Source organism: Carassius gibelio, chromosome B2 (genome assembly GCF_023724105.1).
Source record: "Carassius gibelio isolate Cgi1373 ecotype wild population from Czech Republic chromosome B2, carGib1.2-hapl.c, whole genome shotgun sequence".
Lineage (NCBI taxonomy): Eukaryota > Metazoa > Chordata > Actinopteri > Cypriniformes > Cyprinidae > Carassius > Carassius gibelio.
Genome location: NC_068397.1, coordinates 27,852,181 through 27,867,460, shown reverse-complemented (window position 1 = coordinate 27,867,460; position 15,280 = coordinate 27,852,181). Strand labels below are relative to the sequence as shown.

Here is a 15,280-nt window from a genome sequence, read left to right as displayed (position 1 = left end):
TCTAACACTGTCATTCTCTATAATTTTTTTTATTCTGTCTATTTGTGTTCTTTCTATTTATTGTATAAAAACCTTGCTACATATACTGCATTAGACTCACCAAGACTTGTCACAGCATACATAATATTGCTCTTTTTTGGTCTTGATTGCTTCCATTCTCCTCATTTGTAAGTCGCTTTGGATGAAAGACTCTGCTAAATCACTAAGTATAATGTGTATATATATATATATATATATATATATATATATATATATATATATATATATGCAACACACAATAGGCTGCTGCAATGATCTCCAACTAGCAAATACATTGCCATTTCATCATTAAACATTATTGCTCACTAATTAATCTATCAGATTAAACCTAATCAAATTGCATCCCTAAAGCACATTTTAACTAACAAGCAGTTATTTAATAACATACAAAAATATATCATGCTTCAAGTTTTAAATGACAATTGACAGTATCAGTTCTTAAGAAGGTGATTTACATTTTTCTCTTTCCAGATCATGACATTGGAATATTATATTTTATAATATTATTTTGCATCATTTAACTGTTATATATTTATGAATAAAATATGTAGTCACAAATTTGGTTGCATTAAAATAATTTGAAAGAAAAATATATATGAAATGTATTTATGCAGTATATTTTAAGTACATCATTAAGGGGGCTCATGTTTTGAAAGATATTTTTGAGACACTGACCTCATCCCCATCCCCCCTTCTCCTCCCCTCTCCCCCTTCTCCATCCCACCTCTAATTGCTCAGTTCTCTACCCTTTCTGCCTCTTCTGCCCTTCTGTCTCCCTCTCTCTCCGACACACACGTGCGCGCGCGCGCGCAGACCAACACCTGCGCAGAATCTGTCAATCACGCCGACGCCGCTTAGGTTCGCTCTCCAATCTCTCATTCATCCCGACAGTCAGACAGCCTCCATTTTTATCAGGAAACTCTCCGCGGTGGAAAGAGTTCATTTTCGTGGATTGGTTGGCTATATTTTGTTTCCTGGATTTGAAATGATGCTGAAGTGATGCTGCTTCGCTGTTCCAAGCCGCTGTAGACCAACATCACCAACATCATCATCAGCATCATCATAATCATCATCGCCGGTATGAGTCTGATCGAAATCTCGATATGAGAGATTTGGAGTAATAAAACCCTCAGGACTGTAGAAGATCTCAAGTGTTTAAAACGTTGATGTTAACGCGCTGGAGAACGCCTCAGTGGCAGGTACGCTACATTCACGGGCTGATGATTATTTGCTGATCAAAACACGTTATTAGTTAGACATCAGTAAATGTGCATGCATTATATGGTTATTTCCCCTTTTGGCTTCTTGCTTTATGTGATTGCATGATTGCTTCCAAGTAAATACTGATTGGAACTGAAAAATTAAATGTAGGCTAACAAAAACGAGAAACATAAATGGAAAACTTTTTAAGAATTAACTGCATAAAATTGTTATTATAAAAAAATTTTTATAAAAAAATGTTAAAAGTATTTTAAGCATAAGTATTTTACATGCTACATTTATTAAGATTTACAATTATTTAATAATGATCCAAAAACAGGGTTTTTATGGTGTGCATATTTTTTTAAAATGAAGAAAAAGTTAAAGATGTTTGATATGCGGGTTATACACAGGTATTGTCTGAATATAGTTCATATTACAGTAAGGCTGTAATATTCATGTGAACAGCAGGCAGTGATCCTGACAAACAAAGACCACTGGTTGTGTGTGTGTGTGTGTGTGTGTGTGTGTGTATAATTGCAGCTTTGTGTCACATCTGACACTCTTTTCTCCCAAAAGACAAAAATTGGAAAACATGATAATCCCACTTTCCATCAGGACAGTGAACAAATCACCCACACAAACAGTGACAAACAGAGACAAACACAAATACATGGATATACACACACATTTTCTCGATTTTACTCTCACAATTTACTTTGCAGTATTAATTATGTAGGCCTAGCATGGTATATCAAACAATAGAGTACTATATTACTGTTTATTCTGCGTAATATACACACACCCAGCAGGTTTGTCCACAGTGCAGCCCATTTTCCATTTGTGCTCTGTGCTACCTGCTCCATTCAGTCTAATTTAAGTAGGATTGATTTCTTTATGTGTGTGCGTGTGTGTGTGTGTGTGTGTGTGTGTGTGTGATTGTGTGCAATCCTGTATTCTGGCTCTGTAATATTACTCCAGTATTTTGTGTTGAACACATCAGCACGTCTCCACACAGATCCACTCAATCCATGAAAGATTCACGAGTCTAAATGTGGCCCAGACCAAGAAGGCAGATCATGATCAATCTTCGAGTGGGTGTGATTACTACAGCCAGACTATCGGAGCTAAATATAGTGTCTCGCCGGACTTCACACCCTAACACCCTGCACGTGTAAACACTGCAAACAGGATCAGACTCAGTCAGACAGATGTTACCATACTGTAGAGATGATGTAGCAGTGAAATATGCCATTATAGATGAGATCAATGGTGATGTGATATGTGATTTTAGATGCAAGATTTTGGATATATGTGCAATGAAAGCAAGAAGACGGTTTTTAGCACAAGTCACACAGATTTTGTTGTTGTTATTTTTTCTCTATGACACAGGGAACTGTGACCGGCTTTTTTAATCTTTCTGAGAGGATAGACATTTTTTTGTTGTTGTGCATTTTGTGTTGTTTATAGAATGTTTCAGCTTGTAAGTTAAAGTTGATTGTGTGATTTCTGGAGCAGTATGAGGCATTGTGAAAAGAACTGTTTTCAGACAGGTTTCCCGAACACAAAAAGGCACTGATGGCCTTGTTTGAGACAGTTGAGACCGTTAAACTCACCAAGTTGTGATTTGTTTTTATTTTTATAGTTAAATAGTATTTTGTGTGGAGTATATTTCTCATTTTCATTATTTTTAACATGCCTGTATAGCTTTTTTATTTTATTTTTTTCAATTAAATATTATTTTTTTAATTATAAATAATTTCAGATTTTTATAATAATTTTTTATTATTATTACATCAAGTTGAACTAAATGAAATTGAAAAATGTTGACTTGGAAACTAGTTGGAAACTAATTGTGTGTTTGTATATTATTTTGGTTAATGTCTATTTTATTTTAAGTAACAATGTTTGTTTTTATGGTTTATGGTATTATATTTTAGTTATCTATTATAACCCAGCTTACTTTAGTCAATTATTTTAGTATCCCTGAGATACTAATATGTTTTTATTAATATTTTGAATTGTTTGTTTTATTTTAAGATTTTCCATTTTCAATTTAATTGTAAAATTTAAGTTTAGAGTAAAAGTTTTTTTATAATGTTTTACTTTGTGGTGTGTTGACCATTTAAAATAATAGTTTTAGTTATCTTACTAGATGGTAGGGTTTTTTAAAGGCCAAGGTTAAGATCCCTTACTACCATTGTGTTTTCAACATTACATCTACTTGTCTCCTGTCATGACTTTTCAAGGCAGTGAATTCTGCATTGAAAATATAGCATAGAAAAAAATATCAACCTACCCAAATCTGCCTTGATTACTAATCCCACAGCACGATTTAGAAACTTTATAGCTCACACAGCACACATTTTTATGAAAAAAAAAAAAAGAATAAATCACAATTATGGGCATCAGAGCTGTGAATTAAATGAGACTAAATCCTCTAGCTGCCTTTTCACTTTCTTCTGAAAATGTGTTTAGCTGCTGAACCCGGAGGTCCATATATCAGTCTGCTCTTTGGGTTTGTGTGATTTTCTAAGAGCCCTTCTGATAGATGATCGGATGTTTGACTGTGCATTGAAACCACCTTCATCAGCTGCTTGTTTGATATGGAAATGTATAATTTTTTTTGAAGGTTGAAATGCATGAAGTCATCAATATAATCTACTTCAGTTCATTTCAGGCAGTTAATTGGATGCTTAATGCATAACGGGGCAGTGAACGAAAGGCAAGGTTAAAATGAATGCTTAGCAATAACCAGCAGTGAAATACAGCAATTTTTGGTGGATGCAAATTACTTTGATATTTTAGGAATGTCATCAGAGAATGTTATAAAACTTTCAGCCCATTGGTAAAACTTGTCATTTAGGTCTTTTTCGATTTTATTAGTGTCTTCCTGTGTCTCTCTCAGTGTCTATCTGTGTCTTTTTGCAGGAATCAAGCAAAGGCACAAATGAAACTCTGCGACTGAGAATAAGGCTCTGAGAATCATTGTTACCACACACAAATTCACTTATTACTCACACACACACACACACACACACACACACAATGGCACTGGACAACACCGGCTTCTCCTCGTGCCCTGAATCCCTGTCCCTCCCAGTTCCAGAGAAAGGGGAGGAGCCTGTGGAGGAGGACCCAAAGGATGCCCCGCCCACCGATTTACAGAACACATTTGAGGAGCTGGGGCACGTCGTAACCACGGAGACAGCCCCGCCCACACAGCCACCGACCAGTAACAACATGTCCTTCCAGGCCAAGATGGCTGCGAGGGAGGCACAAGCCAATCAGCACAGGAAGAAACTTCAGGGGGTGGGGCAAGAGAGGGGCAAGTTTGGATGGGGTAAGACTCAATTACTTTAGATGATGTAGGAGTCGGTGGCTGTATTAAACAGACTGACCTACTCTAATACTTCTACAGGAACACAATGTCGCTCTTCTTCTGCATACCAATTTAGCCGTTTCTTCGTTTTTGGATGTGTCTCACTCAGTTTTACTTCTTGTCAGTGTTTTGGGATGGCTTGTGGTAAGCTGCTCAGTGACGGTGCTTGCCTACTTTTTGTGTGCTTTTTTTTACCAGCTCTAATTTTTCTGTTTCTCTCCAGGGCGCAGCAGGCGTAAGAGGCAGCGCTACGTGGAGAAGAACGGCCGCTGTAATGTGCAGCACGGGAACATGCGCAAGACGTACCGCTACCTGACGGATATCTTCACCACTCTGGTGGATCTGAACTGGCGCTGCTCTCTGCTGGTCTTTGTCCTGGCGTATGCAGTTACCTGGCTCTTCTTTGGAGCAATATGGTACCTCATTGCATACTGCAGGTATCAACAACATACACAAACACGCAGTTTTATGTCTTTTAACCTTTTAAATCATAAAAGTCTATTTTTGAATGCAAAATCACAAAATAAATAAAAAATGTGGAATGTATTTGTGACAATTGGTAACTATACAATAAAAAATAAAAATAATTTATGTATGTATGTATAAAACTTGCATACATTATTTTACAAGAATGTTTTAAAGTATGTACAATTGTAGGTAATTATATATATATATATATATATATAAACTTGCCCCTTTTAGACTTGAACTTTATTCTTTTACCATCTGCCTGTTTTCTTAAAAATAAAAAATAAAAACAATCAAACCAAAAACAACTAGTTTCTCTATTCTTTTTGTTTTCTACCTATTTGTTTTCTTTTTATTTATTATACAATAAACTAAAAGTTAGCCAAGAGCCAACAATGCATTGTATGGGTCAAAATTATCGATCTTTCTTTTATGCCAAAAATTGTTAGGATATTAGGTAAAGATCATGCTCCATGTAGATATTTTGTAAGTTTCCTACCGTAAAAATATAAAAATACATATATATTTTAGTAGTAATATGCATTGCTAAGAACTTAATTTGGACAACTTAAAGGCGATTTTCTCAATATTTCGATTTTTTGCAACCTTGGATTCCAGAATTTCCAAAAAGATGTATCTCAGCCAAATATTGTCCGATCCCAACATCTAAATCTACATTTTAAACATATAAATCTTATAATTTTTTTTTTTTTAATGAAATCGACCCTTATGAGCGGTTTTGTTTTGTGTCTGTGTGTGTGTGTGTGTGTATATATATATATATATATATATATATATATATATATATAATAAAATTTATATTTCAAAATTGAATCTAAATTAATGTTACTTGCCTTTTCTTTGCATAAAAAAATTGAATCACTATACATTTCTGAGTAAAATTTTTAGTTTTATAGTATTTTTTTCAGTGTATGTTAATAATACTTTAACAGGTATCAAAAAACAAAACAAATCATAATAGTTTTTGATATTGGCAAAAAAAAAAAAAAGAAATCACTACTTCTCTGAGGAATTCTTCTCAATCAAGTTTTCTGCTCATTGTTGCAGTTCATTCGTGTCGTCCACACTCTGTTATTTTTGTCCATGCTAGATATGAACACAATTCATCTGTGTGGGTGGACACTTGAGAACAAGCGCTCCTCTTTGCGCTGTAAGATGCAAGAGCCAATTTACTGAAGGAGACTGTGTGATTTAAAAAAGGCAAGGACACGTTTTCACAAACAACACATCTCTGTTGCTGTTGGATGATCTTGCTCTCCTCCTCTGTTTTATGGCAGGGGTGATCTGGATCATTTGGAGGACGAGACGTGGACTCCATGTGTGAATAATGTTAATGGATTCATCTCTGCGTTTCTCTTCTCCATTGAAACGGAGACAACCATTGGCTACGGTCACCGTGTCATTACTGACCAGTGTCCAGTGGGCACCATGTTACTCCTGCTACAGGCCATACTGGGATCTATGGTCAATGCATTCATGGTAAGATCAAACACAAAAATATGACACACTTTGGCGTCCAATTGCTTTTTAAAAAGAAACGTTGACTCCATTAATCAAGCCCAGCCATAAAAGAATAAATAATAAAATAATTGAAAAAAAAATAAATAATAATATTAAGTTACATTTATATGATTAATATTAGTATTATTTAATATTCTTAATATTAATTACAAATATTTTTGGGGAAATATTAATCTAATACATAATTATGTATTTTTGTACCTTAATTTTGAAACAATGTTATTTAGATTTTTTTTTAATTATAACATAATTTTGTTTATTTGACTTGTATTCTGTATTATTTTAGAAAATAACAAAATCACACAGATGGGTGCATGTCTCGGATTTTTGTTGTAGGGTTGTAAAATAAATATAAATTTAAAGTAGAGATGTTCCGATACCCTTTTTCTCTTCCCGATACCGATTCCGATACCTGGGCTCAGGGTATCGGCCGATACCGAGTACTGATCCGATACCTGGGTGTATATCTGTATATACAGCTGTATATACTACTAGCCCTGTGTAAATTGCTAGAATTTTTTTATGGTGTGCTTCAGACAGATCCCTCAATAAAACATGAACAAATACATGGTGAACTACTGTATTTATTACAGTATTTTTATTATCTAACATGAATTTGACAGTATTATTTATTTTCTTATGCAAAAAAGAACTTCAAATGCAGCCAAAAATCTAACACCGCAAACTAAAAAAGGTATTTAAGTTTTACAATATAACTGTATAAAAAAACTGCAACAAATAAGTCTAGGAATATAAAAAAAGATCTATTAATCAGATAATCTCTAACAAGTAAAAAACAAGTAAAAAACAAGCAACCATCTAGGCATAATTATTATTATTATAGAGATGTATTATTATTACTGTAGGCTACAACAGTAGCTTTATATATTGTCAATTTACTCATGTAAACCAAACATTTATTTTAATGGGCTGCCATGAAGATCTTTGAGTGTCTGTGTTTATGATATGACAGTATTCTCAAATGAAACGGTAAATTCTCATGAAGTGACGGTTTATGCGTTCGTGTCCTCATGACACACAGCAGAGACTACAAAACAGCGAGCTCTCGCGCATCTGTGCCAGTCACCCACAGAGATGTAGATTTTGCGGGAGTAATATTTAAATAGTATTTTGCAGTTTAATATTCACAGACACTAGTATATATTCGGCTACTGTCTGGAGCCCTGCGTTTTGACTTACACGGAAGCGACTGAACGCAGTTGCCGGTACTGAATATACTCGAGAGTCTGTAACTACCGGTACTACAGAGACATACTGCTAACCACTGATCTATAATATAGTAGCGGCTTCACTGTCTTTTGGCAGTTTAGAATGTGATGAGTGATCCAGTCAAATATAGATAAGGGCTGCTAACGCGTTTTCATTTCTTCTTCGCTGCTCTAAACAGGGGTTGCTTGTGGCAACACAGCACAACTTCCTGTGTTTTCAATGCATTTTGAGCAGCGAAGAAGAACCGTGCAGCGGTTAGGCAAAGCTTGCGGTCATAACTAGGTCTTTTTTAAGAAAATGGTATCGGATCGGTATATGGGTTCATGTACTCGCCGATGCCGATGCCAGAATTTGTTGTGGTATCGGAGATATTTCCGATACTAGTATCGGAATCGGAACAACTCTAATTTAAAGCACATCAAATATTTAGTTCATCTCCTGATCTTGATGATTTTGGGAAAGTTAAGTACCTATTTTTATTGCCCATTTGTTGAAAAAGCAAATAATTGTTTTGAAGTAAATTTGAAGTACGATTTGCACACTTTTACCCATGTATGATGCGGTCTGGAAAAGCAGAGTCTTTTCATTGCATGTGGCTTTGGTTTGTTGATCTGTGCTCTACTGAGTTATATCTTCCATAACCAAGAGCAAATGAGTCATGTGTTTTGGAGCACAGATGTGTCTAAACTTTTTCTTCTGTTTCTATGTCTTTCCTTTTCTCATTTTATAATTCTGTCACTTTTACCAAATTCAACCCCCTTAGCAATCTCTTTTCTGGCCTATTTTGATGTATTTTTATGGTTATGATGAGTTCATTTATATCTCTGTGTCCTGGTTTAAATGTTGCCCCCAGGATCTGCATTTCACACATGCACACACACACACACACACTTGAACACAACACACACTCTCTCTAAATGACACATCCTTTAGTATCTGCTTTTCTAAACCCAGATTAAATTCATTTTCCCCATATGTCTCACTTTCTTTTTAATTAGTGTTAGTAGTATCACTAGTACTATTGCTCATATTTGGGGTTAGAGATTAGAATTAAGTATTCATCTTTATTTAGTATATTAAACTTTATAAACTTTTACTTATCATTCCTAATTGTCCTCAAATCATGTGGTTTGTTGTGCTGCTGAATCCTATAGATTTAGTTACTTTTGACCATCCAAATTTACATATTTAATGCTTTTTCTTTATTTCATAGTATTTTATTTATTTATTTTAAATGAACTTTATTTTAGGTAAAGATTAATAACAGAATTCTATGGAATATGACATATTTTCAGTTGTTTGACACTTTTTTATATAATTCCACATGTGTTAATTCATAGTTTTGATGCCTTCAGTGTGACTCTACAATTTTCATAGTCATGAAAATAAAGAAAACTCTTTGAATGAGAAGGTGTGTCCAAATTTTGGTCTGTACTGTATATACTGCAGTACTCCGAAAAAGTACAAATCACATAGTTTCTTTCTCTCCTTCTCTCACTAGGTTGGTTGCATGTTTGTGAAGATCTCCCAGCCGAATAAGCGAGCCGAGACACTGGTGTTCTCTCGTAATGCTGTCATCTCATTGCGGGATGACAGGCTCTGTTTGATGTTTCGCGTCGGGGACTTGAGATCCTCCCACATCGTGGGCGCCAACATGAGAGCCAAACTTATCAAATCCAAACAGACACAGGAGGGTAAGACAGAGGGTAACAAACACACACACACACACACACACACGCCTAGTTACTGATGAAGGGGTGCCACCTGCTGGTTATATCATACAAAGACACGGTGGGAACATTCTCGTATCAGAACCGTTTGTTTAGTTGTCTTTCTCTTTAGGTGAGTTTATTCCACTGGATCAGACAGATATCAGTGTGGGATTCGAGACAGGGGACGATCGTCTCTTCCTGGTGTCTCCATTGGTGATCTCTCACGAGATCGACGTCCGCTCTCCGTTCTGGGACATGTCACAAGGTCAGCTGGAAAAAGAGGACTTTGAGATTGTGGTCATCCTGGAGGGGATGGTAGAAGCTACAGGTAATATACTAATACTCAGGTTTATCATGCGAAATGTGCTGTATTGATTTGTGTTTAGTAATCGACGGATATATTCTGATCTACAGGAATGACCTGTCAGGCGCGGAGCTCTTACCTGGCTGAAGAGGTGTTGTGGGGTCACAGGTTCAGTCCCATGATGTCACTGGCCGAGGGATTTTTTGACGTGGATTATGGGGCTTTTCACCACACATTTGAGGTATATGGTATACAATCGGAATTTCTAATCGATCAATTTTAGGTTCTGCAGAACACTTTTAAAAATGACATTCTTTAGTGGGATCTATGGCTCCAATGAAGAACCTTTCACATCCACAGAACTTTTACTTTCCACAAATTGTTCTTTATAGTGGAGAAGGTTCTTTAGATTATATAAAAAGCTCTCTTCATTAAAAAAAACAGCTTAAATGTTATTTGGGGAACCAGAAATCTATGGCTATGAACAATTTTTTTGATTGAAATAATGCTAATCTTTATTTGCATGCATTTTGTTGTTTGGGTAGTAGCTGTCTCACCATATCTGGGATTTATTTTGCAGTTTGCATCATCTCTCATATAGTTTTCCTCTAAAACAATTAGCTTCAGAATCTGTGTAATAATCATCTGTCTGTGCAACGCTGACGTGCACTTTATTATAGAGCAAAAACAGAGATTTCTCTCTTTGTTCATGGGTTTTTATGTGCGTAATCAAAAAAAAAAAAAAAAAAAAAAGACTCATAAATGCACATCACTGGAAGAAATCAAATTACTTGTGCAATCACATTCTTACTTTCTATCCTTTGGCCAAAGAGTTTTTTTGTATAAATCTACAATAAACCATTTAAATGAATGAATGTATAAATAAGTAAGTCAATAAATAATATTGTGATCATTAGTTAATATTTATAAAATAGTTTTCAATAATTAGATATTATTAGATTTAATTAATAAAGTTAATGCTTAATGCATGTAGTTAATATTTATATAGATATTTTATTTAATTGAAAAAAAAAATATTATGATAATTAGTCAATATTTATATCTCTTTATATTTTACTCTTTAAATTAATATTAATATTTTTAATTATATTTATTAATAAAAAAAATAATATATGCGTGTGTAAATGTACTAAATACTTAAATGAATGTAAAAGGACAGATGCAGTCCAATTGAGCAGGATTTATGTTTTAGCTATCATTCACAGAATGAGGAATACGATAAATGCTTTAAATACACTACCTAAAGTTGTTCTTTTAAATGATCTTTTAAAGGTGAACACGCCCTCCTGTTCTGCGAGAGAGCTGGCATTGGCTACCGCCCGTTTAGACGCTCATCTCTATTGGTCGATTTCCAGTCGGCTTGATGAAGATAAATGGGAGGGGCCTAATCTGACTGAGCAAACGGAGAAGTCCACGGATTCAGAATCTGTCAGGGAGGGAGACGGGCCAACATTTACTGTGGGTGGAGTTACAAATACTCAGGACCAATCAGTTGTTGGAGAACAGAATGGCAGTGTGACCACTGACCAATCAGAATCTGAGGCTTAAAAGGATGCAAGAATGTATAAAGGTACGGAAAATATTCGAAGGAGTCCACAGTTGATGTTAAAACTTTGGATTGTTCAGCGATCCTCAAGCCACCGTCTTTGAGTTAGATTTGTAAATGTATAGTGGCTAAAGCCTAGCATAGAATACTTTCCCCAAGGGGGAAATCCTAGCGTCTCCTTGTATTTTCGGTCAGATTAAATCTTAACTTTTGATGTTTCACCACAACACTGCCTTCGAGTTCACACAGTAGCTCTATTTCAATCCCACTGTCAGACGTCTACTTAGACGTCATCCTAACTGAAATAAAACCTGTGAAGGACACATGCGGTGTTGCTTTAAAGGGATAGTTCACCAAAAAAAGAAAATGATGTCATAATTTACTCACCCTCATGTTGTTCCAAACCTTGTGCTGAACAGAAAGAAGATATTTTGAAGAATGTGGGTAAAAGTCCTTCTGTTCCCTATTGACTTCCATAATGTTTTGTCCTATGGAAGTCAATGGCTACCAGCAGCTCTTCAAAATATCTTCTTTTGTGTTGAACAAAAGAAAGAAACTCATGCAGGTTTGGAATAAGTGGAGTGTGGGAAAGTGACAGAATGGTCATTTTTTGGGTGAATTATCCCTTTAAATGTGGCTAAAACTAAGGAACTTGCTAGGTTTTGAAACCAAACGAACATGTCTGATTTATATAAGTACCAATCATTAGAGTAAACTGAACCGTCTCTAACGTTTCACTGCCTTTGTGTTCAGCCAGAGCGGGACTATTTTTAAAGCAATCTTCTAGAACAAGTCAGTGCAAGTTGTTTACAGTCACGTTGGCTAGTTTCACATGTACCTGAAAAAGAAGTGAACGTGTTACCATGGCGACATTACATTCCAATTCGCAACATCACAGCAGAGTTTAGCTTTAGTTTCTTAAGAGTCAGCCGGTGGTAAAATTAGCACACGCTCACGACTGCCGAACAGTCTGAGAAAGTCATGTCATTATGTGAGCGGATCTAGATGAGAAATGGCTAAAATGGATTCAAATACGAGAGATATTGTATGCTATTAGGCCATAGCAACTTTTCAACATCTAATTAAATCAATGTAGAAATTAGCATCATCATGTGATTGATCAGCTGTTTGCGACTGAATGCAAACACAATGCTATTCTGTGTATCTCTTATTTATTGAGTTCAAATGTGTTCGTAACAACAAATAACTCATTGCTCAGTTGCTGCTGCAGATGAAATAAGAGAAGATATTAATCAGTGAATATTTCACTTCAACAGGCCATTTTTGACATGTTAACTAATGTAGTGCAACCAGGGATGTCTTAAACCAGCCAGTCCAGGTCTCTTCCCATGCTGGTCCAGACTGGTTTGTGGGTGATCTTTCTGGTGAAGCTGGTTAAGTTAGTCAAGAGGTTTGGTCCGATCGTTTTTTTTTTTTCCCAATATGCTTTATTTGAGAATGAGCTGTACAAGGGAAACAAGCTTGACAAAAATAAGAAGACCGGCGTTTTCCAAATGCATCCAACAAATACATACAATCAAAATAAACCTAACAAAGAAAATGGGATATTAATGAAATGGCAACATTGCTGAATAAACCGGTTTTTTTTTTTCACAATCAGAGAAATGTTTGAGTTGACGGGTACAGTTATAAGTTAACAGTCAAGTTTACACACTACCTCTGAAATTGCTGTCCATCATTAAAAAATTTGGATCAGGTTCAATTTTATGTGTTTTCGCAAATGAATCAAGCATTTTGATAGGAAAGGATGAACAAAAAAAAAAGCATTCGAATATTTCAGACTCGGTGTGCAAGGAACTTTAGTCCTACTTTAATATTATTCATCATATGTTGAAGAAACTACACTGATCCTAGATCTGTTTCATGTTCATTTTCACAGTTATGCTGAAGAATTTAGATTGACATGTAATGTGGACAGCACTGTCATGAGTGATGCACTGCTGTGTGTTTGTGTAGAGTAATGTGTGTATGTTACATAGAACAGTGACTTTTATTATTAATGAAAGCTTTCAATGCATCATTATAAAAACTCAATTCAGTTAAAATTCAATTTCATTATACTCACTTCAGAAGGGTAAATGTATGGAAGAGTCTGAATGAATCCACTCAGTAATATTTGATTTCCTTATTCTGGTGTTGAAGTTCTCACTTCTTAGTGCCAGTGCAGAATTGTTTTGAAAGTTCAAAGGCTTTTGTTGTTTTTAAGATGTTTCTCATCAAGGCTGCAATTATTTGATCAAAAATACAGAGTAAAGTAGTAATAATATGAAATATTATGACAATTTAAAACAACTGTTTTCTATTAGAATATATATTAAAATATAATTTATTTCTATTATGCAAAGCTGAATTTTCAGCATCATTACTCCAGTCTTGGAGTCACATGATCCTTCAGAAATCATTCAAATATGCTGATTTGCTGCTCAGGAAACATTAATTATTATGAAAAGAACAATTTAAAGAACAGCATTTATTTACTGTCTTTTATTTACTGTCATATTTACTGTTTTTTTATCACTGTCATGTGTCCTTGCTGATTAAAAGTAGTGATTTCTTTAGACTATACCAATATAAATCTTTATCTCATATGATGATTTTAAACATATTCCTCAAAAGTACAATTCATTTTTTCTGTATTTTTTTAAATAAGGGAAAGAAGATTACTGAGTGCACCTTTACAAACTGAGTTTGAAACAGGCTGAGATAAACTGTGTGTTTTCCCCAAGTGTTCTAGCGTGTGCTGTCCTGTATGTGATTTGTAGCTCACTTGAATGTCTTTAGCACATACGGTAAGCACAAACTCTGCTCTCATGCGGGTTTCTCCTCTTGCTTTTGCTGCTGTTGACATTTTTTAAATATGTTTTTAAGCTTTACTATTTCTGTATTATAAGTCTTAATAAAAGTATATTCAAAATAATGTCTGGTGATTACAGTTTTTTTCAGTCGCTAACAAGCATTTGTCCAAGCAGTTGTCACATTTTCAAAACTCTAAACACAATTAGCACAGCATCTATCTATTGTGGCCATACCATTCACACATTTCATGTCGTTTTCACACAATATGGAGTCATTAAATACATTTCCACAATGCTTACATATTCTGAACAGACAAGCTATACCTCCCAACAAAATTATGGATCGTTTTTGTAGTATTTACAAATGTTAACACACAACATCCCACAATAGCAAAAACAATGTTCCAAACCTTAGATACAGTATAAAAACCTCTGCTTCTGCAATGGTATCAGTTCAAAAACAATTTATCTTAGCTGATTTATGTTGTGTAAATTGGGCCAACCACAACTGATTCCAATCTGGCTTAGACTCAATGGCGGGGATTATTTTTTTCTATTACATTGACACTTATACAATAAAAGGAGGACTTTGAAGAGTGATATTTTTGGAAACAGAAACAGAAAAAGACAAACACTGTGTGAGAGGAGCAGGAGCAGTGAGAGATGCATTGAGAGGAGCAGGAGCAGTGAGAGGAGCAGGAGCAGTGAGAGATGCATTGAGAGAAGCAGGAGCAGTGAGAGGAGCAGGAGCAGTGAGAGGTGCAGTGAGAGATGCAGTGAGAGGAGCAGGAGCAGTGAGAGATGCATTGAGAGAAGCAGGAGCAGTGAGAGGAGCAGGAGCAGTGAGAGGTGCAGTGAGAGATGCAGTGAGAGGAGCAGGAGCAGTGAGAGATGCAGGAGCAGTGAGAGATGCAGTGAGAGGAGCAGGAGCAGTGAGAGATGCAGGAGCAGTGAGAGATGCATTGAGAGAAGCAGGAGCAGTCAGAGGAGCAGGAGCAGTGAGAGGTGCAGTGAGAGATG

The 15,280-nt window shown here is 35.5% G+C and overlaps 1 protein-coding gene across 2 annotated transcripts; it reads left to right on the top strand.

The window, feature by feature from the left end:
- Nucleotides 1–812: 812 nt before the first annotated feature.
- Nucleotides 813–14,382, top strand: LOC127951661 (G protein-activated inward rectifier potassium channel 3-like). Of its 2 annotated transcripts, XM_052549667.1 has the most exons (8): nucleotides 813–1,238; nucleotides 4,171–4,582; nucleotides 4,845–5,058; nucleotides 6,388–6,589; nucleotides 9,363–9,555; nucleotides 9,704–9,901; nucleotides 9,988–10,118; nucleotides 11,171–14,382. In XM_052549667.1, exons 2-8 carry the CDS (start codon nucleotides 4,288–4,290, stop codon nucleotides 11,444–11,446), a joined length of 1,509 nt encoding a protein of 502 aa, XP_052405627.1. In that variant the 5' UTR covers nucleotides 813–1,238; nucleotides 4,171–4,287; the 3' UTR covers nucleotides 11,447–14,382. The 2 variants fall into 2 exon arrangements, with proteins under 2 accessions (XP_052405627.1, XP_052405628.1); XM_052549668.1 differs by lacking the exons at nucleotides 813–1,238; nucleotides 4,171–4,582 and adding an exon at nucleotides 4,605–4,765.
- The last annotated feature ends 898 nt before the right edge of the window (nucleotides 14,383–15,280 follow it).

What these genes read in the sequence shown, in the direction of transcription:
- LOC127951661 (XM_052549667.1), top strand. Translation starts at nt 4,288, where the DNA reads ATGGCACTGGACAACACCGGCTTCTCCTCGTGCCCTGAATCCCTGTCC. An exon ending in GGGGATGGTAGAAGCTACAG is followed by an intron (nt 9,902 to 9,987) that starts GTAATATACTAA and finishes TCTGATCTACAG; the next exon opens with GAATGACCTGTCAGGCGCGG. An exon ending in CTTTTCACCACACATTTGAG is followed by an intron (nt 10,119 to 11,170) that starts GTATATGGTATA and finishes GATCTTTTAAAG; the next exon opens with GTGAACACGCCCTCCTGTTC.